At 35.8% G+C, this 24277-nt stretch overlaps 1 protein-coding gene across 2 annotated transcripts; it reads left to right on the top strand.

The window, feature by feature from the left end:
* The first annotated feature begins 6016 nt into the window (after positions 1 to 6016).
* LOC137391049 (uncharacterized) lies at positions 6017 to 24277 on the top strand. Of its 2 annotated transcripts, none has more exons than XM_068077392.1 (6): positions 6017 to 6123; positions 9212 to 9327; positions 12587 to 12781; positions 13958 to 14082; positions 20344 to 20513; positions 23509 to 24277. In XM_068077392.1, the coding sequence occupies exons 2-6, from the start codon at positions 9264 to 9266 to the stop codon at positions 24014 to 24016; spliced, it is 1062 nt and encodes a 353-aa protein (XP_067933493.1). In that variant the 5' UTR covers positions 6017 to 6123; positions 9212 to 9263; the 3' UTR covers positions 24017 to 24277. The 2 variants fall into 2 exon arrangements, with proteins under 2 accessions (XP_067933493.1, XP_067933494.1); XM_068077393.1 differs by having other exon boundaries at positions 6098 to 6177.

Genomic DNA, 24277 nt, shown 5'->3' on the forward strand with positions numbered 1-24277 from the left:
ATCAATGTTGTCAGCATCCTGGTAAATAACCGTATAATACATTTAATAGCATACTTTTAGTAGGCATACTGCAATAAAATTAATATATTTGAAGCATGAACGGTAGTGAAAAGTTTTTTGATATAATTTACCAGGTTTGGTTATTGACTTCCAAGATTTAACTGCCAAACCTTCTTTACATACCTTCTTTACTTGTGAGCATAAAAGGTAAAAAATTCATCAATTAAATTGGCTTTGGCTATAATACATGTATTAAAAAATTATTTGGATTTCAAAAGCTTCAAAAAAATTATATGTGCTGTATATTTTTTCGAAGTTAAAATCCAGTGTGTTGAGTAAGATAGTTGTTTATACCTGAACAGTTAATGCCAGTTGACTAGTAATCAAGTACGTATATATACAGTATATGACATTTACATAGATATGAAAATTATGCTAAATTGATTTGAAAGAAAGTGCTCAAGTTACTGGAGGTAGTTATTAGGTAATACAGCCTGAGGAATGCAAACCCATGAAACTGACAGTAGCTGGAAATAGATAAGCAGGCATTTAAACTTTATTGTATGTTTAAACTTTATTATAATGATTATTATTATATATACATACATGTAATTTGAATATATATTATAATGATTATTATTATATATACATACATATAATTTGAATATATATTATAATGATTATTATATATACACACATGTAATTTGAATATATATTATAAAGATTATTATTATATATACATACATGTAATTTGAATATATGTTATAATGGTTATTATTGTATATACATACATTTAATTTGAATATATATTATAATGGTTATTATTATATATACATACATGTAATTTGAATATATATTATAATGATTATTATTATTATATATACATACATGTAATTTGAATATATATTATAATGGTTATTATTATATATACATACATGTAATTTGAATATATATTAATTATTGATATTGATAAAAATAAAAGTTGATTTGTACGTAGTAAAATCTATTAATTTATATTCTCAGCTAAACTTATTCTGCTGTCCAATATTTTATAATAAGCATCATGTTGGCAACAGTAAATGGGTTTTTTATTTTGATTGAAACATTATATTGAAATAAAACTGTGCGCCTAGAGGTGGGCCCTCTCGTCACCTAAACAGCATTATTGATTTTAAACATCTATAGTAATTGTAACAGATTTTACGAGTGAACTTTTCTACAAACAGCCAGTTTGAAAGATGTCACAGTTAGTAACTATATGTAGTTACAATTAAAATATACGCCGCAAACTCACATGTATTCAAGTAGGTAACATCTTCTTTCTTACCTGAAATGAATTAGAGCACTTTTCTCACTGAAAATCAAGCTGTCCACTTGTAGTAGCTTTGTGGTATTCTTTAACAGATATGGATTTAACGCATTTGCGTAAATGTCACCATCTATGACACGAATCATATATATATGCAGAAAAATCCCTGTACTAGTGGAACATAATGATAGAAAACAGGAGATAGGCAAACACCTCCAAAGTTATGCCATTATATATTGACCAACTTTTTGATAACTTTTTGTGATAGACTGCTCATAATATATAGAAATACTCAGTTATTGACATGTGTCTGAATGTGTAAGACTAACAACTTTAAATATACATACGTCGGTTTGTTGCTTTATGACTCAATGGAAATGTGGTTTTACTTCCAAAACAGTTTTTGCTTTGTCGCAAATAAACGGCTGTTAAATCACCATGGTTTCCAATAATCTACTCGAGTTAAAATTATATATTTATTAAGATTTTATATGTGTGTGTGATATCAGCATTTGATATAAAAATAATGTATTTACATATACAATACATCAACACACGTACAAATCATGCATTCATCATGCCATTCATTATTTTGTGCATCACAGAATTAAAGTAGGCGGAATATTCTAGACCTAGATCGTAGGCATAGTCCCTCAGCTTGTAGGCACAATCTCCTGTAGGCAAAATCACTTGTAGGCACAATCTCCTGTAGGCAAAATCACTTGTAGGCGTAATCTCCTGTAGGCAAAATCACTTGTAGGCACAATCTCTTGTAGGCAAACTCGCTTGTTGGCGTACTCTCCTGTAGGCTGCCTGTAAAGTTACTTCTCTTGCCTTAGTTATTAAAGCAATGGTAGGTATTCTTCTGACATACACGTGGGTAAGTCAGATGCCTTGTGTGCAGATTCAAAACTGTCGCTCTAGGTAACCTTGGCTCTGCATTCTTTACGTCTGCTACAAATCTCTTAAACTGTTTTTCTACCATCCATTTTTGTAAGTTTTATCGATGACATAGCTGTACCCATTTGATGACACAAGTATATCTCCTTGCTGCTTGCTTCCAGCGCAGTGAATCTCATACGTCACCGCACTAGAAAAATAAACTTTAATTATGGTTTTTTTCTATAAGCCAACACTAGTTTCTCAAACATGTGAGACGAGACAACTACATTACATTACGGTCATAAACATATAATACATGTAAATGTTACATGGTGTTTTTATTTCTGTTGCAGTTCTTCTCTCTGCTGATTTCTTAGATGTTTCTGGTACTACCTGATAACATGACTGCATAGATGTTCGTATCAATTGATGCTGGTCAATAATTCCGTTGCTTGAATCGATCTAGAAGTTTTGTGCCTTTAGACATCAAATTTTTGTTTTTTTCACATACAATTGATGGGCGAATCCCATAGACATTATTTTGTAGCTCGTGTATGAAAGCAATTCATTGTCATAATGATGATTTATTAAAAAAGCGATCATTTTTTGGTTATGCTTATTGTATGGTTATCGCTAACAATAATTTTGTTTATCTAGACTTACTTATCATCAACGTCACTGTTGTTGAAGTCATCTGGTCCTGGATTAAGATGCATGATTGATGATGAGGATTTGGACCCACTTTAAACAATGATACTATAATATCGTATGCACTGCTATCAATAAGTATATTAATAATTATGAAAGAGGTATGCTTAATAACTTTATTAACAGCTTGTCGTCTTCAACTTGAAAATTAATGTATAACTTTCGCTAAAAGTCATATTTTTTACATCAATGTGTTTACACCCTTAGGGCTCAACTTTGTGTAATAAAAGAAATGCATACTTTTTATGTGGTGTACTTCTACTCCTATGTATATAGCATTGATCTGCCATGGATCTGCTCCTCCATCTGTAGCACTGACCTGCATTTTTCAGCCTGCTTCCACCTCTTGGCTGTGATCTATTTCTTGTTGATAAAGCATTTGAAGCTGTGTATCTACATGAAATGTAGATAACAATGTGATACAATCATTTAAGTTACTATCTCACTTCCACTACCATGAAGTAAATAGGTCATTATGATTTAATTTTTATCGCAAAATGTATTATATTATTGTTCCCACATCATACATAATTTCCTTTTTATTTTAAATGGTATTCAATTTTGAATAAATTGATGCAGTATAAAAACATCCTGTACTTTTACCACTGCAGCATACATGTAGTACAACTACTGGCATTTCATAATCCCATGACCAAACACGAGCGAAGCGATTGTTTGGGAGATTTATGATAAATACATATGTGCACACAACTCACGAAAATTATTCATTAACGGCCGTCGCAAACCCTTGTACCGAAATCTCATCAACAAATTTAACCATTTTTCAATGGAGTCGTTTAAGTACAATAACAATACAAAACACATATAAACCTATTTAAAGGTTGACTTGCAACAAAATTCACATTACAGTTATTTGATATCAAGAGATTCACCATGCCTTACTCTGTTGTGTTGTAGGTGCAAAATATGTGGGAATGTGATTACAAGCTCTTAAAAGCTCAAAAACGAACAGTTAATCGCAGCCACACGAGACCGCCGTAGTTTGGATTCTCTTTCCAAAACGGCTCAAATGTGACGTAGCTGTGTTAGATGGTTTCTGTTTACACTTTCATGCAACCTTATTCGTCGAAATATTTCACAAATATACTTCACGCATTCGATAAAACCATGTCTATTGTTCTTACACGTCTGTTTTATCGTCATTTTAATGCTGTCACTTTTAGCAGTGATATCTTATAACTTACCTTAAAAATTCGTTTAATTTTTCAGCCTTAGCTTGAAGGAGTACATATCATTGTCTGATAATCATGACAAGCCGGTTGGTCATTTGTGATAATCGAAAAGGGCTGCAGAAATTATTTGCGAATTATTGGGTCACATGATCAGATTACGAATTGCCGATTAGACCAAACCGAAACAATACTGTAAAGTAGCGAGCATCTATATTTGATACGGGATCTTTGGTAAAATCCAAAGTGTTTGTCATAAACTAGTGCTACGATAAGTTTTATATTGAGCTTTTTATTGCCTTTTCAATTCATGGGAGAACTTCACGTGACAAGATAATAACTAAATTTCATGGCTACGTCAGAGAAATAAAGAGATTCCAATTTACGGCGGCTTTTTGTTTTTGAGCTTTTAAGAGCTTGTAATCACATTTCCACATATTTGGCACCTACAACACAACAGAGTAAGACATGGTGAATCTTTTGATACCAAATAACTGTAATGTGAATTTTGTTGCAAGTCAACCTCAAGTTACCAAGTCTTTATTATTCGTAGAAAATTTCCTAAACCTTACCCATCTGATCGGATTACAAATAAATAGACAGATTAGTTCGGCCTAAAATCGTTATTAAAACTTTACAAGCCTTAATTTTATCAAAATTAAGACTGGCAAATGAAACGCCGAGCGACAGAGAATAGAACCATTAAATCGTGCGCATTTCACGAAAAAAATCGTGCACATTCCACCAGTCTATAGCATTGTCAAATTGCCGAAAGTTTCTGTAATTAACGTTGAAGTAGTGAAAAGTAATCGTTTCTTTTTTTACCGATTTCAAAGTAACTGACAGTTTGAACACTTATGAGTACTTTGGTATTCCAACTGATGTCTAAAGCAGTAAAAGTAAAGGAAATAATAATAATATTTTTTCTAACGGTTCTTATGAGATTATTACAATATTTAATTATAAGAATAATTATTCGATTTTATAAGATTTAATTATAAGAATAACTATTCGATTTTATAAGATTTAATTATAAGAATAAGCATTCGAATTTACAAGATCAAAGTATATAGTGACCGATGTTGGGCAATATGTTACTGTTATTATTTTTCTAAATAGTTTAATTAAATAGATTTTATAAAAATCTGTATAAATATCACAACTTCTTAATATTGTTAGCTATGAAATTTTGAAATATAAACAAAATTGTGCATTGGTTTTCCATTATTACTGTATTACTATATTAATAATATTGGTTATTCTAATAATATCAGTGCATTTTACTTCTAATATTGCATTTCTCCTATTTCGGGGGAGAGATATAAACATATAATCTTTTCCTTTCATTATTGCTGTTTGTTGTACATAATAACACCCAGTACATTACAACAACCATTGCAGTTATCCTATTGCACTGCAGTGCCATTTGACTGCTAATATTGCATTTCTCAACCATCAGTACCCTTTCTTTTTTCCAATATCGCTTTGGCCGTGGGCTGTATGACAGGGGAATTTCTAGTGTGTAGGAAGTAGTATTGTTGCAACAAGGATTTGCCTGCTGCACATTGTGCAGCTCTAAATGCATTGAGAGTGTTGCTAGTATACATTGACTCAGCACAATTTTAATACGCCCAACCCTGAAAATAGTAGGCTACCAACTAGCAACTACCAAAATCAGAAGATATACATCATTACAACTGCAAACGGCTTAGTTGTAGAGTTATGCTCTCTTGGATAGTGACCATTTCTGCAAGTGTTCAAATACTTCGACCAATAGTCTTCAATTTTGACAAATCGTCAATGAATTCGACAAATAGCCTATCGGGCATCAGCAACAGCGGTTTCGACCGTTAGTTGTTCGACTAAACCTCCACATGCCGGCAAAATCACTGGTAGGCGTAATCTCTGGCTCCCACGTGTGGGCGTACTAGTTCCTATCCAAAAAGTCCTGCGATCGCGGTGCGCGGTGTACAGTATATACGTCCTCTTCAGCTGTTTTTCCGAGTCCAAAAACGGTTCCTACAGCTGCAAATAGTGAGTAAACAACATCTTCACGCCCCTATTCATGATTAGATAAATGGAGACAAGGTAATCACGCGGAATCACAAATATTCCAGGATTCCATCGACCCCTGACTTTTCAGTGTATATGTCATAATATGTGATATCATATGCAAAAGTCTGCTTGTGTGTAAACTGTTTTTTTAGTAGGCTAAATTGTAGTCCATTACTGTAATATCTTGATACGTACACTGGCTTACTTAATCACATAATTTAATGGTTGGTCGTTTTATGCATACATAGACGGTAGACCGCCAAGGCTAATCCATGGGTTGCTAATCTTTTTCACTCTGTTCCCTCTTAAGAGCTTTTTCTGGAAATTTGAGTCTCCACAAGCACTTTTAACCCACATGACTAAAACGACCAATACAAATTATAACCCAGATTTATTGTACATATCCTAACAAGTTTCCTATGGCAACATGTTAACTTTTTATATAACGTGTTACTCTAATTATTAATGATATTTCTGTTTGCTATTCATTCAGGCACAGTAGTTCGTTTGAGGCTTTGTTGTGGATAGTGCACGGTGCAGATCTAGGTCTAGGTCTAGGTGTTTTAAGAACCCGTAAATCCCGAAATCGGGCAAAAGAAGGCCGTTGAGAACTTTATTTAAAAATAGTCAATAAAACATAAAATTATGGTAAGCCGCGCAAGTTGCGCGATGTTCTAGGTAAAAAACTATTCATATAAAACCCGGTGTTTGCACATACAGCTGAAGGAGCACCCCCCGTAACCAGTCTTGTTTCATGACTGTGAAGAACATTTTGTATTTGGTTAAAACTTTCGATAAGAGATTCATGGCAGTCGTCAGATAAAATCTTTAGCATGAGAGACATTCTTGCATGTTTGCGTCTTAGTTCCAAAAGTTCTAGATCTATAAAAATTCTTGCCTCTGTAACACTCTGCCTACCCTTCAAACCAGATATAAACCTAACCGCCTTTCTTTGAACTGCTTCCAATGATGCTACCTGTCGCATCAAATGAGGGTCCCATACTTCACTCGCATATTCCAATATTGGTCTACACAGAGTGAGATATGCAACCCTTCTAACCCTCATCGGCGCATTAAACAAAACATGCTTCATCATTCCCAATCGCTGACTTGCCTTAGATATGATTGAGTCTATATGTAAATCCCAATTAAAATCATTTGATATAAAAACTCCGAGGTATTTAAAACTGTCTACTACAGATAAAGGTCTGCCACTCAGGTAATACACCACATCTGGGTTTCCGCTACTCTGCCTTGCAAAACGAACGATTTGGCATTTATCAGTGTTAAAATTCATTTTCCAGTTATAGGCCCACTGGTCTAATATGTTTAAATCCTCCTGGAAATTCACTGAATCCTGAAGGGTGTTTACCTGAGAAAAAAGTAAAGCGTCGTCTGCAAAAAGCTTGATAGCAGAAAAATTTAGATTATCGGAGATATCATTTATGTACACCAAAAATAGGGTGGGCCCGAGGACAGACCCCTGTGGAACGCTCGATGAAACCAGCAGGTCAGAAGATGCAGCACCCTCTATCACTACTCTTTGGAGTCTGTTTGACAGAAAGTCCCTAATCCAATTTACCATGTACGGGTTTATGTTTGATTTTATCAATTTGTCGATCAACAAGCCGTGAGACACCTTGTCAAATGCCTTAGAAAAATCCAGTACCGCTGCATGTACTATATTATTGTTATCTACTAATTTCATTATTTCATTCACAGTAGAGACTAGCTGGGTGGAGCAAGATAGGCCTTTTCTGAAACCGTGTTGGTTAGAATATATGACATTTACCAGATCTTTATTGATGTTACTAAGCACAATATGTTCTAACAATTTGCAAGCAATGCATGTCAGAGATATGGGCCTAAAATTTCCCGGATCTTCCCGACTGCCTTTTTTATGTACCGGAACTACATTGGCCACTTTCCAGATATCTGGAAGTTTTCCAATGTTCAACGAGTACTGGAATATGCTCGCCAATATCTTACTAATAATTTCAGGTTCAGGATATTCAGATTGTTTTGCATGTTCGAGCTTTAGATTTAATAGTAAACAATATTGAGAACCCTGAATCACACAGATACATCGTCACAAATGGCGGCAGTTTAAGGATGGCGATTTTTGCTACTTTTGTATTTAAGATATAGGCTATATAGATATGCATGACACTTCCTTTTGAGGAGATATCTACTTGGGCAATGGTGGTTTCGACATACCAATGATATACAGCCCCCATGGGGGCTGTATATCATTGGACATACTAAGCAAATATTGGATTGGATTAACTTGGTAGCTCAAAAATTGACTGTACAATGTACTGAAAAAATGAAAATACTGCAACCCTGCATAGTAATAGTTGGGAATAGTTTTTGTCCCTCTCCTGCTTGTCGTCTTTTTCCTTTAACGGGTTATGTCATCAACTGTTAAAGCTTCTTTTACTACTTCTACACCCAAACGTTAACCCGGCATTCTTAAACCTTTATCCTATTTTGCAGCATCTCAATCCATCCATTCAATCTGTCCTTCAGTTCTGAACTGAGCTGAACTAATTGTAACAGGCCCACTGCATCATTTTGTGGCACTAGAAGTTCACCAAAAATCAACAAAAAGTTTACTAGATATGTAGATGAGCATTTCAATTGACATATGATGGCAAGGTTGAAAGATGATCTCATTCATAAAAAATAAACCTGGATTCACTGCAACATTTTGTGGTGCTAGTTACTGTGGATATTACTCTGGAAGTGATCATTTCCTGCAGTTGCTGTTTAGTTTTGGTCCCAAGTTGCTAAGGAGTTTATCTCGGTGTATGGCAATTGCTCTTTCATATGTATAAGACATGAGCGGTCTAAGGCCTTTAAAAATCTGCATTTGCTCAATAACTAGCAAACTGGTTTTTCTAGATGAAAAACACTTTTTAAGAAATTGTTTCTCTAGAAGTTTACTAAAAGTTCTAGCTAGACTTATGTTAAACATATATTTTATTCTTCATTGTTTATAGCTATCACATGCAGGTGAATTCATAAACTTGAAATAGCAACCCATTTTATGGTCTTTCATTTGTAGGCATTGCAAATATTCTACAAGAAGTAACATTAATAGTTGATGTGATGAAACGATGTCTCTATCTCTTAATGTCTTACTGTTCGGCGAGGTGAAGGTCAGGTACTTGGTGGTGAGAGGTGAGGACCAATAGATCATTAATAGATCTTATCAATAGATCATCTTTGTTGTTTAGCGTTCAACGCTCGCCACAGGTTCTGTCGGTTTCTCTAGTTTACTGTTTTCAATGCAATTTGTATAGCTTCTCAATTTCCAAAAATTACCAGACGATTCGATATTATTATGCAAAAACTTGTAAATTTTGTTAATATTTTTGTGTTTCAGCGTAAAAAAACTGTTTTGTGTTTGTGATGATTAGAAACACTTATTTCATGAATGCCCGTGTCTGTGAAAGGTCATGGAATGAGAATATTATAAGACTAGATAGACTGTGTGTTTTAGTTCCAGTATCACTCACTATGAAAATCATCAGGTGTGAGATAAATCACCATTACACGGTTATATTGTTTATATGATCGGCGAGATCTCGTCAAATGGTGAAGATTTTCAAATTGTCTCCCTTAAAAATCGCAACCAAACAATTAAATCAATGAAGTTGTCATAATTGTGTCTGATCAAGATATCTGATGTTTTCATTTGTGTTTTTTCAAGTGGGTCATCGGAATCCCACCTCATAGTTAGGTACGAATTATCTACTATATAAACGGCAATCGTTGTCTGTCTGCGTGTTTGATTGATTGTCCACCTTATAGAGTACCGTACTTTTCGGACTATTACCCGCTACTAGGTATCTAGAACGCGTTAACGGGAATCGACGGTTAATACACGCCTTTATACATAACCTATTCATCGGTTTTACACAAAAACACGTCATCTCCGGTTAGCGCGCGCCTCTTTACGGCGCCCAACGACACTGGTGCGTTTGAAACAGCAAATTTGCTGCCGTGTTAAAAAGCACCGTCCTGAGTTCGGCGGCCTATACAGCTATACAAATGTACTAATCATTAAATAAAATAAGTTAATGAATAGTAATTTACATGCAATTAATTTTTACTGCCAACGTGTACCGAGAAGGTCACGCGAACGTTGGTTTCTTGCGGTCACTGGAAAACGCAGTTCTCTCCTACTAAATTTCTACATAAAAAAGTAAGTATTTCTCAATCAATGTTGTATTGTCTATGAATTGCCACACTTCCACTGCATAACCCTTTCACTTGCGTCCGTGTACAAATTTAGCTATCGGCCTACTGCCAGCCATTTTGCCGATATTGCTTAATATGTATACATTATTTTTTCAATTTCAAACTCGATCTAGAACGTTTGTTTTGGTTATATATTTCATTTTGCCAACATGTTAACAAGCACTGCTATACAAAAAATTTATTGTATCTATACTTTGTGCATTTTAATTATCTGTGTAATCACAAAAATCTGAATCGGCTATAATTTCATCAACATAAGTAGTTATTTGTTTTGTAACTTGGACGCATTTAATGAACTCGCACAAAAAATCTTCGTTTTTAAGTTGGAAATTCTCAAACAAAGATTTAAAATTAAATTTTAGGCTAATTTTATAGAGAAATCTTTGGACAACACTGTCACTACTATAAAAGTCTTAAAGATCGTTGGTTATGTTATCAACGAATAATAAAATTCAGTTGCTAGCAATTGCTGGGAAAGTCGCAAATATGCGTCTACGGCGGTCGACCATAGAAAACGCATAAATGAGTCTACTTCAGTGAAAGGGTTAAAAACGTTGGATTTGCCACTGTTTGTGATAGTAAACATGTTCATGTTCATTTCCTTCCGCAGCTGAGTTACTTTTACTTATTTTCCAGCTACGAGTACTACAGAACTACAGCTACTACAGAACTTGCACGGGCACTCCGAGCGTTGCGATAGGCGACGGTAAGAAGAAAGCGAGCAGTGTATATTACAAAAAAGCACACCATCTCATTCAATTTTAGAAATGCTTGAAGCAGTGCAATGCCTTCCAAAAGCCTACTGCCCAAACGCAAGAACAGATTGATTCCCGTAGAGAAAGAGACCAAATTCGCAAAGCAGCAGCTAGACGAGCGGAAACTGCAGAGCAAACACAGCTATGCCCACAACGAAGCGGAACTGCTACAGCAGCTGCTAGAAGTGCAGAAACTGCAGAGCAAACACAGCTACGCCTACAATGAAACAGAATAGCTACTGCATCTGCTAGAAGTGCAGAAACTGCAGAGCAAACACAGTTACGCCTACAACGAAACAGAATAGCAGCTGCTAGAAGAGCAGAAACCGCTGAACAAACACAGGTACATCGATAGCAGGCCAGAATAGATGCTGCAGCCGCTAGAAGTGCAGAGACTACTGAACCGACCCATCAGCGACTCAAACGGCTCAGAGCAGCCGCTACTTCGGCCAGACGTGCAGAAACCTCCGAGCAGATGCAGCGGCGACAAGAACATGATGCACTAGCTACAACAGCTGCTCGGCGAGCTGAATTTTTTGAGCAGATGAAACGGCGACAACAGCGAGATGCACTAACTACAGCAGCTGCTACCAGGCGCCGCGTATGCACAGAAAACTTCGCACTTGACTACAGTCTTGCAACGCAGTATAGGGCCGAATTTTTCTATAGGACGAATGTCCAAAAATGCTCCAGATGTAATGCCTTACGTTGGAAAGGCGAGAGGCCATATATGTAGTTTATATAGTAGATTTTATTGGTAATAAATTTTATCAACACAACCACATTACTGCTGCAAAGTTTGTATATACCATGTCAAAACACAGGCTATAGACAAAAACTGGTGAGTCATGAGTGTTTCAAGCATGTAGAAGTTTCAATTCAATAAATGCTGGTGATAGCTAAGCAGTGCAATAGCAAAATATTTTCTAGAATTTCTTAAAATATGTAAAACTTTTCAATACTGCCAGTTTGAAGAACTTCAGTTTGCCTAGCAATGTCAATTTCATTATCAGTTCTGTGTACAAAATTAGTACAATTCCGATTTGATTGGTTCGAGACTGATGCATTGTAGACTAGCTGTAAAACTTATTGCATATTTCCATTGGTCTTTCCAACATTATTGACATGTACAACTGCATATGTGTATGCAGTCAGATCAGCACAAAAATTTCAGTAGATTGCATATTTGGAGTTGTTTTACAGTATGAAAGACAACTCTCAATAAAACTTGCTTTACGTAAATCTGTTCCCGAACATGGGTAATGCAGCTAGTTCTTGATAAAATATATTCTCACATCTCTAAATATGGCTGCACTCAATGATAATTGTACCTAAGATTCAATAAGTTATGAAACTCGCTCGAGATGCCCTGCAAACTCATGTTCTGCTACAATTACCCTCGTCTGGTTGTATGTTTTTAGATGAAGGAGACAATTGCAACATAGTGACACCGCAGCCTGATATTGCTGATATTAATACTCTGGCGCAGGAAGTGTATCCCATCATGCTTGCGAAGGATGTGTGTAACTTAGTAGGAGATCAGTGTGCTGGTAACATGACCCGGTTTCTGAACAAGACCAAGGAAATTAAATCTTTTACAAAGGTTAGCTTTGAAGGTAACAGCTACCTTATATAACATGATGTTAATAAGTTGTTTAATAACATGTTTTATTGAGGCTAACCATGTACATTATATGTTAAATCTATTGTCATGTTTCACCAGCTTGTCATTTACCATAAAACCTCTAATTGAATGCATGGTTGTTTATTTTTCAACCCTTTATAGTGGCGGTTTGTTGGAGGCGCAGATCAAATAGAGGCTGGCGGCCTATTTTTCAAAAGGCTCATCAGAATTTTGGGAAGATAAATTTAGCCCTATTACGGGCGAAGCTAACGCTGCCTATACTTTGCTCTTTTTTTCCGGTGGACCTATATTAAACCTTTGGTATGCAATAAATCTGCTAACTTACCTCCAACTTGTCAAAGATCTCTTAATAAATATGCATCGAGAAACCGCGATATCTCTACTAGTTGATATCTATTGCTTGCAATTGACCTACGATAATAATCAGAGTTTTAACCGCCATCAAGTTTTGTCGATTTTAATCTTGAAACATCCTGGCAGTCCGATCATCTCAAACATCAAAAACAATGGTAGGAAAATACTGCTACTTTCTGATAAAATCTACTAAAATTTTGTGTAAGTTTTTTATAACCTAAAACTTTTCTTAATCAGAAGACAGAAAGTTCCATTGAGCAATAGTAGTATCCTGCAAGACCCCTGGTGATACTCCCATGATGCAATAGTGGTACTCTCGTGATGCAATAGTGGTATTCCCATGATGCAATAGTAGTACTCTCATGATGCAATAGTGGTACTCCCATGATGCAATAGTGGTATTCCCATTATGCAATAGTGGTACTCCCATTATGCAATGGTGATACTACCATGATGCAATAGTGGTACTCCCATGATGCAATAGTGGTATTCCCATGATGCAATGGTGATACTACCATGATGCAATAGTGGTACTCCCATGATGAAATAGTGGTACTCCCATGATGCAATAGTGGTATTCCCATGATGCAATGGTGATACTACCATGATGCAATAGTGGTACTCTCATGATGCAATAGTGGTACTCCCATGATGCAATACTGGTACTCCCATGATGCAATACTGGTATTCCCATGATGCATTGGTGCTATTCCTAGATGTAATAGTGATACTCCCATAATTGGCTGCATATGTAGAAAGCTTAGCTAATGTTACATATTGAGTTCCATTGCAGGTATAGCTGTGAAGGACATCAACAACAGCCTAGCTGTTAACTTTATAGGATTGAAGGCTATGTTTATGGGTCTGTTCAGCTGTAATAATACTCATTTACAGAAGTTAGTGGCTACGAAATTATGGGTAAGTTCTTGTTCGCTCACTAGTAGAAAATCTACAATCCATTGACACAATGGCAGAGATGTTGTCTATACGGGCTTATTGAAATGCTTTAGAAGTCTAGGTTCCTTCTTATTAAACCTTGATTCATCGTTTTGGATACTAATCTATCATGATAGGTTACAAGTGATGTGTTAGTGTGTTGGAAGCAGGCATTACTATCTCTCCGTTTATCCTGTTGGTAAGATAAACATACATTAATATTCCATTTGATAACTCACACGTCGGTTCGTTCATTCGCTGAAATGCCTAAACACTTATTTTTCTGCGATGTCAGTAACATTAATTTTTTGGAATCAACCTCTCAGGGCTCTCTGTGAACAAAGGTGTTTTATATTCATATGGAATATAGTAAACAATTAACTCAGAAGTGCCCTGGACCAAAATTCATGAATGCAAAAAGAATTATATTATTTTGTTTGAGATGTCAACAGTCCAATGATGAATTATCGTAGTTTTATTATTACTAGTAAGCATTGCAGTCTCAGGAACCGTAAGAGATCATAATGAGTAATCGTTATATGCATAATTAATTCATGAAGTTGCAAGGTGCCTGTGTAGTGTAGTGATTAGAGCGCCAGACTGTAAAATGGAGGCTCTGAGTTCAACTCCTGTGTGAGGCAATTCTTTTCCTAACGCTCTTAGCGTGGCTTCAGACGTACTCTTATTATAGTAAAGATTATTATCGTAGTTTTTCATAAACTATGTTTTATTTGGTGGGTTCAGCCAAACAACTTACTGCAAGGTTGGTATAAGAACCAGTTCCTGTGGTTGAAAATTAGCAAGAGCAGCAATTAAATTTACTAGAAAGTTTTTGGCAGCTGAAAGAAAAGATAACCTGAACTACAAATTATGGTGACATTTGCTTTTTATTTTTGTACTAGCTGTAACCCCAGTGATGCCGGGATTTATTTCATATCAGATAGCCTACAGATGGATGTTTAATAGGTTGATCAGATAGCTCACAGATGGATGTTTAATAGGCTGATCAGATAACTCACAGATGGATGTTTAATAGGTTGATCAGATAGCTCACAGATGGATGTTTAATAGGTTGATCAGATAGCTCACAGTTGGATGTTTAATAGGTTGATCAGATAGCTTACAGATGGATGTTTAGTAGGTTGATCAGATAGCTCACAGATGGATGTTTAATAGGTTGATCAGATAGCTCACAAATGGATGTTTAATAGGTTGATCAGATAGCTCACAGATGGTTGTTTAATAGGGTGATCAGATAGCTCACAGATGGATGTTTAATAGGTTGATCAGATAGCTCACAGATGGTTGTTTAATAGGTTGATCAGATAGCTCACAGATGGTTGTTTAATAGGTTGATCAGATAGCTCACAGATGGATGTTTAATAGGTTGATCAGATAGCTCACAGATGGATGTTTAATAGGTTGATCAGATAGCTCACAGATGGATGTTTAATAGGTTGATCAGATAGCTCACAGTTGGATGTTTAATAGGTTGATCAGATAGCTTACAGATGGATGTTTAGTAGGTTGATCAGATAGCTCACAGATGGATGTTTAATAGGTTGATCAGATAGCTCACAGATGGATGTTTAATAGGTTGATCAGATAGCTCACAGATGGTTGTTTAATAGGTTGATCAGATAGCTCACAGATGGATGTTTAATAGGTTGATCAGATAGCTCACAGATGGTTGTTTAATAGGTTGATCAGATAGCTCACAGATGGTTGTTTAATAGGTTGATCAGATAGCTCACAGATGGTTGTTTAATAGGTTGATCAGATAGCTCACAGGTGGTTGTTTAATAGGTTGATCAGATAGCTCACAGATGGATGTTTAATAGGTTGATCAGATAGCTCACAGATGGATGTTTAATAGGTTGATCAGATAGCTCACAGATGGATGTTTAATAGGTTGATCAGATAGCTCGCAGATGGATGTTTAATAGGTTGATCAGATAGCTCACAAATGGATGTTTAATAGGTTGATCAGATAGCTCACAGATGGATGTTTAATAGGTTGATCAGATAGCTCACAGTTGGATGTTTAATAGGTTGATCAGATAGCTCACAGATGGATGTTTAATAGGTTGATCAGATAGCTCACAGATGGATGTTTAATAGGTTGATCAGATAGCTCACAGATGGATGTTTAATAGGTTGATCAGATAGCTCACAGATGGATGTTTAATAGGTTGATCAGATAGCTCACAGATGGATGTTTAATAGGTTGATCAGATAGCTCACAGATGGATGTTTAGTAGGTTGATCAGATAGCTCACAGTTGGATGTTTAGTAGGTTGATCAGATAGCTCACAGATGGATGTTTATTAGGTTGATCAGATAGCTCACAGATGGATGTTTAATAGGTTGATCAGATAGCTCACAGATGGATGTTTAATAGGTTAATCAGATAGCTCACAGATGGAAGTTTAGTAGGTTGATCAGATAGCTCACAGTTGGATGTTTAGTAGGTTGATCAGATAGCTCACAGATGGATGTTTAATAGGTTGATCAGATAGCTCACAGATGGATGTTTAATAGGTTGATCAGATAACTCACAGATGGATGTTTAATAGGTTGATCAGATAGCTCACAGATGGATGTTTAATAGGTTGATCAGATAGCTCACAGATGGATGTTTAGTAGGTTGATCAGATAGCTCACAGTTGGATGTTTAGTAGGTTGATCAGATAGCTCACAGATGGATGTTTATTAGGTTGATCAGATAGCTCACAGATGGATGTTTAATAGGTTGATCAGATAGCTCACAGATGGATGTTTAATAGGTTAATCAGATAGCTCACAGATGGAAGTTTAGTAGGTTGATCAGATAGCTCACAGTTGGATGTTTAGTAGGTTGATCAGATAGCTCACAGATGGATGTTTAATAGGTTGATCAGATAGCTCACAGATGGATGTTTAATAGGTTGATCAGATAACTCACAGATGGATGTTTAATAGGTTGATCAGATAGCTCACAGATGGATGTTTAATAGGTTGATCAGATAACTCACAGATGGATGTTTAATAGGTTGATCAGATAGCTCACAGATGGATGTTTAATAGGTTGATTCTCAGGCACCAAACTGAGTATTGAAATCAAATACAGTAGGCGCTCCTACAATCTAAATAATCTGTTCTGGGAATGTTTACGTTATAGGATTTTATGTTATAAGAACAGTAAAATATATGTAAATTGCCTAATCTGTTCCAAGATCTTTCCGAACTCACCCCTTTGGCCATACAAAAAAACTAGACATCAATTTTCAATTTGTGGGCTGTACCGTATCTAGAGGTACAGATACAGTACAGCCCACAAATTGGTATTGGTATAACCAACTGCAGTATTATTGGTTTGCTTTAACAACTTTTCTTCTTTTTGTGATCAATTTCACTGGTTTTATAGACCATGATTGCAGTAATTTCACAATAAGTTGATGGGGGAGTGCACATCTTCGACGTTCATTCACAATGATTTGCTTATTCTAAACAGATAAGGCAATTCTGCAAAGTCCATACGACTAACCACAAATATTTTACATATATACAATAGAGCAAAACAAAAAAATATTTCGACTATAAAAAGAGCAGTACTACTATCCAGGGGTCAAGGTTAGGATAAAAGATAACTTCTGACGATACTACAACTCAAGACATTCAGACTGGTAGACAGACGCTGTAACACATGCGCCAATAGTTATGAACAATTGCGCAGCTATCCTACTATCTTTTGGTCGATCTCTGACGATCTATCACAACAAACTAGAATGTCACGGAAGTTGTATATATAATAGATATAATACTATACGCGCGTCGTTTTTTCTTCCGCAAGTGCAGCGAAATAAGTTACCATTCAAGTAGAATTTGATAACTCGTCCAACTTTACACTTTACGTTATGTGGAATATTTTATGTCGCGCAAAGCAAAAACGTCACATGAATTTTTTGCGTTATCTGGAATTTACGTTATAGGAGGTATACAGTATAGGAGCGTCTGCTGTATTTTTAACGACTTGGTGGAAAGCTCATAGCAAATGCTTGTAAAGTTTGTCTGAAATTGGCCAAAACATGTGGAAACGCATAATGTTTATCTGGACTAACAGACACAAGCACACACTATGACCAAGTGGGATTTTTTCTGTTGCGAGCTGAATAAGTTTGTAGCGGTGCAATGACAAGTCACAGATTTGACCAATCAGAAAACATAATTATATGATTGTCATGTTTTGATTGGTCATGCTTACTATGCTGCGTCTTTTATAGGAGAAGTCACTCTTTCATATTAGACCACACAGATCATAACTGGACTTCCTATTCTCTGATTAAAATCAAAATAATTTTTCACATTCAATATTTCAACACTTGCTTCAAAAAAAGCTCTTCATTCTAACATTACCTGTACAAAATTCACGGTGAGGATGTGAGGGTGAAATATCGCAGCAAGGAGTTGTCTACTCTTTTGCTGAGCCATACCTTTACACAATTCTATGTACCTTAGGACACTTATGTATTCGCCTCATCTAACTTTCATGTTTTCGCGGAGTCATCCTCTCGCAAAAATCTCATGTGTGAAACTAAACTATCATAACGAACGAGCGAAAACGCGAAATTAAATAGCTTTGTTCATTGATAGTCCAAGCAACAAATGGCAGCAAGCGATCAAATTGCATTATCGACTACGCCCACACCATTCTACCTGCTGTTCACAATTACAAATTAGTTCCAAATTGAAATTTTTTTCTTATCGGTGAACCAGGCCCGTATTCCCTGGGGCAGCTGGCCGGCTGAGCCGTCCCAACTTTTTAGGAACTTTCCGCGGCTAAGTACAGTCATAACTCGCCCTCGATAAAATGTAACATTTCATCTCAAACACAAGGTTAACTCGAACGGATTTGTTTGGTCCGTTCCCGCGCAATGATAAATTGCTTCAGATAACTCGACCTCAACATCATTTATTCGACAAGTTATTTGCCCAACGGCTATGGAGACGGTTTTATCGCTGTAGAATATCACTTTATTCGAAGCCATAGAGACAAACATCAACTTTTAGTAGTTCTTAGGCATCATTATTATCATCATCAGGCGCAAAATATTCTTGTTAACGGCCTTTATAAAGGATTGCAAAATATCAAGTTTTACCAAACATCCGCTTGGCCATGTCCCATCGAAAGCGTGGAAGCTTCCATATGAACTTAAAATAAAATCGGCAAAATTGATCTTTGTTAAAACGCTCAAAAGAAAAAGATGTCTTTTTTTAGCGTTTTAACTGCGGGCAAGTTTTGCCTATTTTAATTTAAAAACGTCTCATCAGTCACATCACCTAAAACAAAACAAATCTCAAAAAATAGAAAAATGTTGATACTTTCCAATAAAAAATTTTAAAACTTCACACAAGAGGCCCGGCTGAGGCCCTACATAAGAAAAACCTGTTGGGAGCTTACACCGCCCCCTCAACACCCCCAGGTGTTCATGACTAGTCGCCTAACATTAGCCATGCTATAAATACTTGAGATCTCATATTGGTACCGCATCAATCATGGCGGGCGGGACCTTGACGTCATCGATAGTCTAAGAAACAAATGGCAGCAAGCGATCAAATTGCATTATCGATCTTGTCCACACATCTCTACCTGGGGTTTACAAATACAAACTAGTCCCAAATTGGAAACAATTTCGTAACAGTAAACTGAACCTGAGTAATCTAATTATGTTTGTTCCACTGCATTTATTTTCACATCACTATATTTTTGCACTCATCAGAGCTGCGAAATTAAGTTGCAGTGAATTTTTACTCTGTATGCTACTCAGGAAACTAAATACTAGCGAAATATAAGTGTCCTAAGGTAATACTGATAGGATCTGTGGATGACATATTGCAGCGAGGAGTTGTTTCCTTTTTTGTTGAGCAATATTTTTACACAATTCTATGTAACTAACAATCTTCCATCTAAGAGAAACATGTCAGGCAAACCTTTCTTTGCCATGTTTCTCTTAGCAGAGAAAGGTGTTTTAAACACTACGTGTCAAACCATTTATATGTTTTTGGTGGTTATCTGGGGCCCTTTTTTTGTTTTATCGTTACTGTATGGCATAATTTGAAAAAAATTTCTATTTGAAGTGGGGTGATTGCTAATAAAGTAATATATATAACCCTCATAGAATGTGTTGGTGAGATGTTGCGATAAGGAGTTGCTTCCTCTTTCGTTGAGCATTACCGATACACAATGTTATGTAACCTTGATAGGATGTGTGGATGGGATGTTGTGACAGAGAGTTGCCTCCCACACTACGTTACATTCAAGTCAACTCTAAACCAGTTCCATCCGCATCTGTCAATGCTGCTCAACCAGTGGATGGCCTCATCTTCTTCCTTGACTCCCACCAACAGAACTTGGGCTATTGCTCAGATCTTAGGTAGCTCACATATAATCACTTTATTGGTGTTATTTAACTCCTTCGTTACGCCGCGGCATTTTAGTGACATGGGAATCATTTATTCTGTTCGTCGTGCCACTTTGGCAGCCGCTCAGTTTATCATTAGGAAGAAGTGGTATTGCTTGAAGTGTACTAGGAGACAGATAATTTCTTTTTTGATGCAAAGTAAGCAAAATGGCATTTCATCTGACCAGTTATTATTCTCATTTTAACCAATCGTATTTCAGTAAATCTGATAATTCGTTCAGATAGCAGCTGTGATTTTGTTGTAGCTAATGTTTCTAGGAAAAGTAGAATGGAGAAAAGTGTTTCCTGGCAAATTGCTAATTTTTATCTCGAATTTAAAAATATTTGAAATATTATGGCCAGTATTTACACTTATTAAAACTAGTTCATCTGGTAGAAAAAATGCACTGATTACACTCATTGTTATTTCATTGCAATTAAATCAATACTTTTCAAATTATGGTAAAAATGTTAGACCATAACCGAAATTTCAAAGTTTACAAAGTTGATTACGTCCCAGCTAAAAACATGCAAGGAAAGAGTTAATGCACTCTTTTTTATTCTATGTAAGAGGATCCATAAATATTTTGTTGTGTTTTTTCAGTTTTTATGGTTGTAGACAGCAAGTTCTATGAGAAGACACTTTTAAATAGCAGTGCATTGTGGGTAGAAGTTTCTATTGCATCATCTACTACATTTTACCTTGATTTATTTATGCCGTGTCCGTGTTAGTCTATACACTTTTTGATCAAAATTTATTTTGGCAACAAAATGTTTGTGATTCCAAAAACTGAGGTTACAAAACAACTTTACTAATACACTGTATATTTTTGATTTAATTAATCTGTGTATTTTTCTGTAGAAATGTAGGAATTTGCTTCTGAAATAAGATTTTCTTATTAGATTATTAGAAAATATTAATAGAAATATTAATTATCATTTTAAAATATTAGAAATTATGGCTCATTTTTGATTACAAAGGATAGCATGGTTCCAATTTTTCATTGCAATTAATGGCAACCTTTTTAGCCTCTGTGTGCTATAAAGTGTAGACTATATATTTTATATAAGATATGGTTTTCCCCTCACGAATTGAACCCCAAATCAAGATTATCGTATTAAAGGCTATCTGTTATTTGAAAATTTATTCAGCAAAAATGTACTTATTTGTGTTGAAAATTATCAAGAAACAAATTTTCTATTCGAAGTTGGATGTATGGCTACTACACCTTCTTTTTCACACGAATGCGACAAAAGGATGCTCAAACCAGCTGTCTGTTGTAAGGCTATAGAGCAGGGGTGTCAAACTCATTTTCACCGAGGGCCACATCAGCGTAATGGCTGTCCTCAAAGGGCCAGATGTTACTTATAATTGTAATGAAATGTAATCGATTAATATAAAATAACATAAACTAGTCTTTGATATTAAATAACTCTGACTTTAATACTTAACGTTGCAAACAGAACAGTTGCACAGCAAAACATGCAGAACACTTGTTTTCGAAAAAAAATCAGAAAAGTTACACAATACCCATCAACATGGGCATACTTTCAGTAAAATCAAAAATTGTGAGCTGCTAAGAACATGAATTTGTTGGCATACACACATTAAATCTGCAAACACTAAATAATTGCAACAGCAGCAACACAAAATCAATATGTAAGCAGCAAAAAATCAAAAAATTATTTGCTATTTGCTGAAACAAAGACTTGCACCAAAGAAATTACAAAATATACAGTCTTTGACTAAAATTAGTAATTTATTACATACAATACAAAGTTATGAATATTATTTATACATGTACAGTTAGTCATGAACATGAAAATCACGAAACTATAATTTCGAATTTTTCCTCGCGAGTATTATCTCCAAAGCATAGCAAATCTACATCCCAATATAACTCAAATAAACTGTCATAAACATGTTTCAAACAATAACATTATGTTCAGTAACTCGTTCTTGACTTTTCAGACTTCAGAGGCCGCTCTAAGAATGAATATGATCCTATCGAGATTGAATGATAACTTTTGTCTGACTACGGTTGACAGCCTAAAAAGTGCATTTTTATTCAAGTGTTACGATTCAAATTGACAAAATTAAAAGTTAGTAAAAACTTTGAAACATTAAAAATAATGTTTCAATTTGATTTATGCAGTCGTTCACCGTCTTACCCCTTCTGAATCTGCATATTTACTTCTAGAGTTGAAAAAAATTGATCGCGAACGATAAATTTTAAAGTGACAGCGATGATTTTCGGTTCAGTTAGATGTCGCAATGGGCGTAGTAATTTAGTTATAACTTTTGCCAGAGAGATCATTGAGGTATATATGTACGTTTGTTTGATTCGCCAGAAAAAAATTTTCTGACTAATCAAAATTATTCCTATGTAATGCAAAAATAACAACACAAGGAATAGATAAATTTCCGGGGTAAGATAACTCGCGTTGGTGGGCCTAGCAATGTTATAAATACAGGCGAATGAGTCTCGTGCGAATGAGTAATGAGTTTTATGTGGCCCTCGCGGGCCACATAAAATGAGGTGGCGGGCCACATGGGGCCCGCGGGCCACATGGGGCCCGCGGGCCATGTGTTTGACACCTGTGCTATAGAGTATAGAGTGTCTCATGGCTGTAGAATGTAGCATGACTATAAAATGCATTGCCAAGCTAGTGTCTAAGCATCATCCACATGACTTGGATTTTTGTCTTGTTTTTAATAGAATATATTTGCAACAGTTTAGTTGAGTGACAGTTATTCTCCCAAACATCCAAAAGGTGTCTTTTAATTTCTTTTGTAAAACTATATGTGGCAGAAACTGTCATCCAAAACTGCTATTTTTTCCCAAAAACATAGTCATGTGTTAGTTGTCTGCTCTACCATTAATGGGCACATAACTCTATAGTCTTTGGTTAGAATTGATTAATAGCCATTTAAGACAATTATTGTTGTGAAATTGACTCGCTACAGGAGCTTCCTGAATAGCTTGAGGAGCCTGTGCCTGAGGCTAAGTGAAAAGGATGTCGGAGCTGTGCTTACAGCCTGCGACCAGCTCGTTCAGTCTCTGATAGAGTACGATACATCGCAGTCAACCTCCACAGTCGACACATCACCATCGATCATTGAAAACGCAATACTTGAAGTAACCAGCCAATGGCTTGGTCGAAAGTTCAGTGCAATGACCTCTTTAGTTCGCACAGCAATCGAAGAGTTCAAGTCGGACAATATTGAACAAATAGACAGACTCCCGTCAGCTTATCAGATGTGTCGTCGTTTCCCAAAGCCAATGCTTTTGTTGTTTGAGAGTTGGATGCAGTCATGGGGAGATAAACACGAAGAGCCAGCGAGTAAAAGGCCATGTGCAGAAAGAGTTGATATTTATCCTTTTATACAATTATTGCTAGAGTTTTCCAACAATACATTGATATCAGGCGTTGCACACGTTGTTTACACTCAACTGCTCAAAGACCCGACATGATCCCGTGTGCCTTATCTATTTATTATGGTTTTGTTTCACTATTGAGCACAGATTCATAATATTCTTAGAGAATAAGGTGAAATGTATTTTTTATCCTTAAAGGGTATACGTATTATTGATTGATAATAGTTTTGAGAGATGAATTTTGGAAATTTCAGCAGGGTTTATTCACTGAAATTGATCCTAGCAACGACGACTGCATTAATGTTGCAATTCAGTTCAGGTATCACTGATCTTATCTTTTCTTCAAATAAACAAGTT

The sequence above is a fragment of the Watersipora subatra genome, chromosome 3 (genome assembly GCF_963576615.1).
Source record: "Watersipora subatra chromosome 3, tzWatSuba1.1, whole genome shotgun sequence".
NCBI classification, from domain to species: Eukaryota; Metazoa; Bryozoa; class Gymnolaemata; order Cheilostomatida; family Watersiporidae; genus Watersipora; species Watersipora subatra.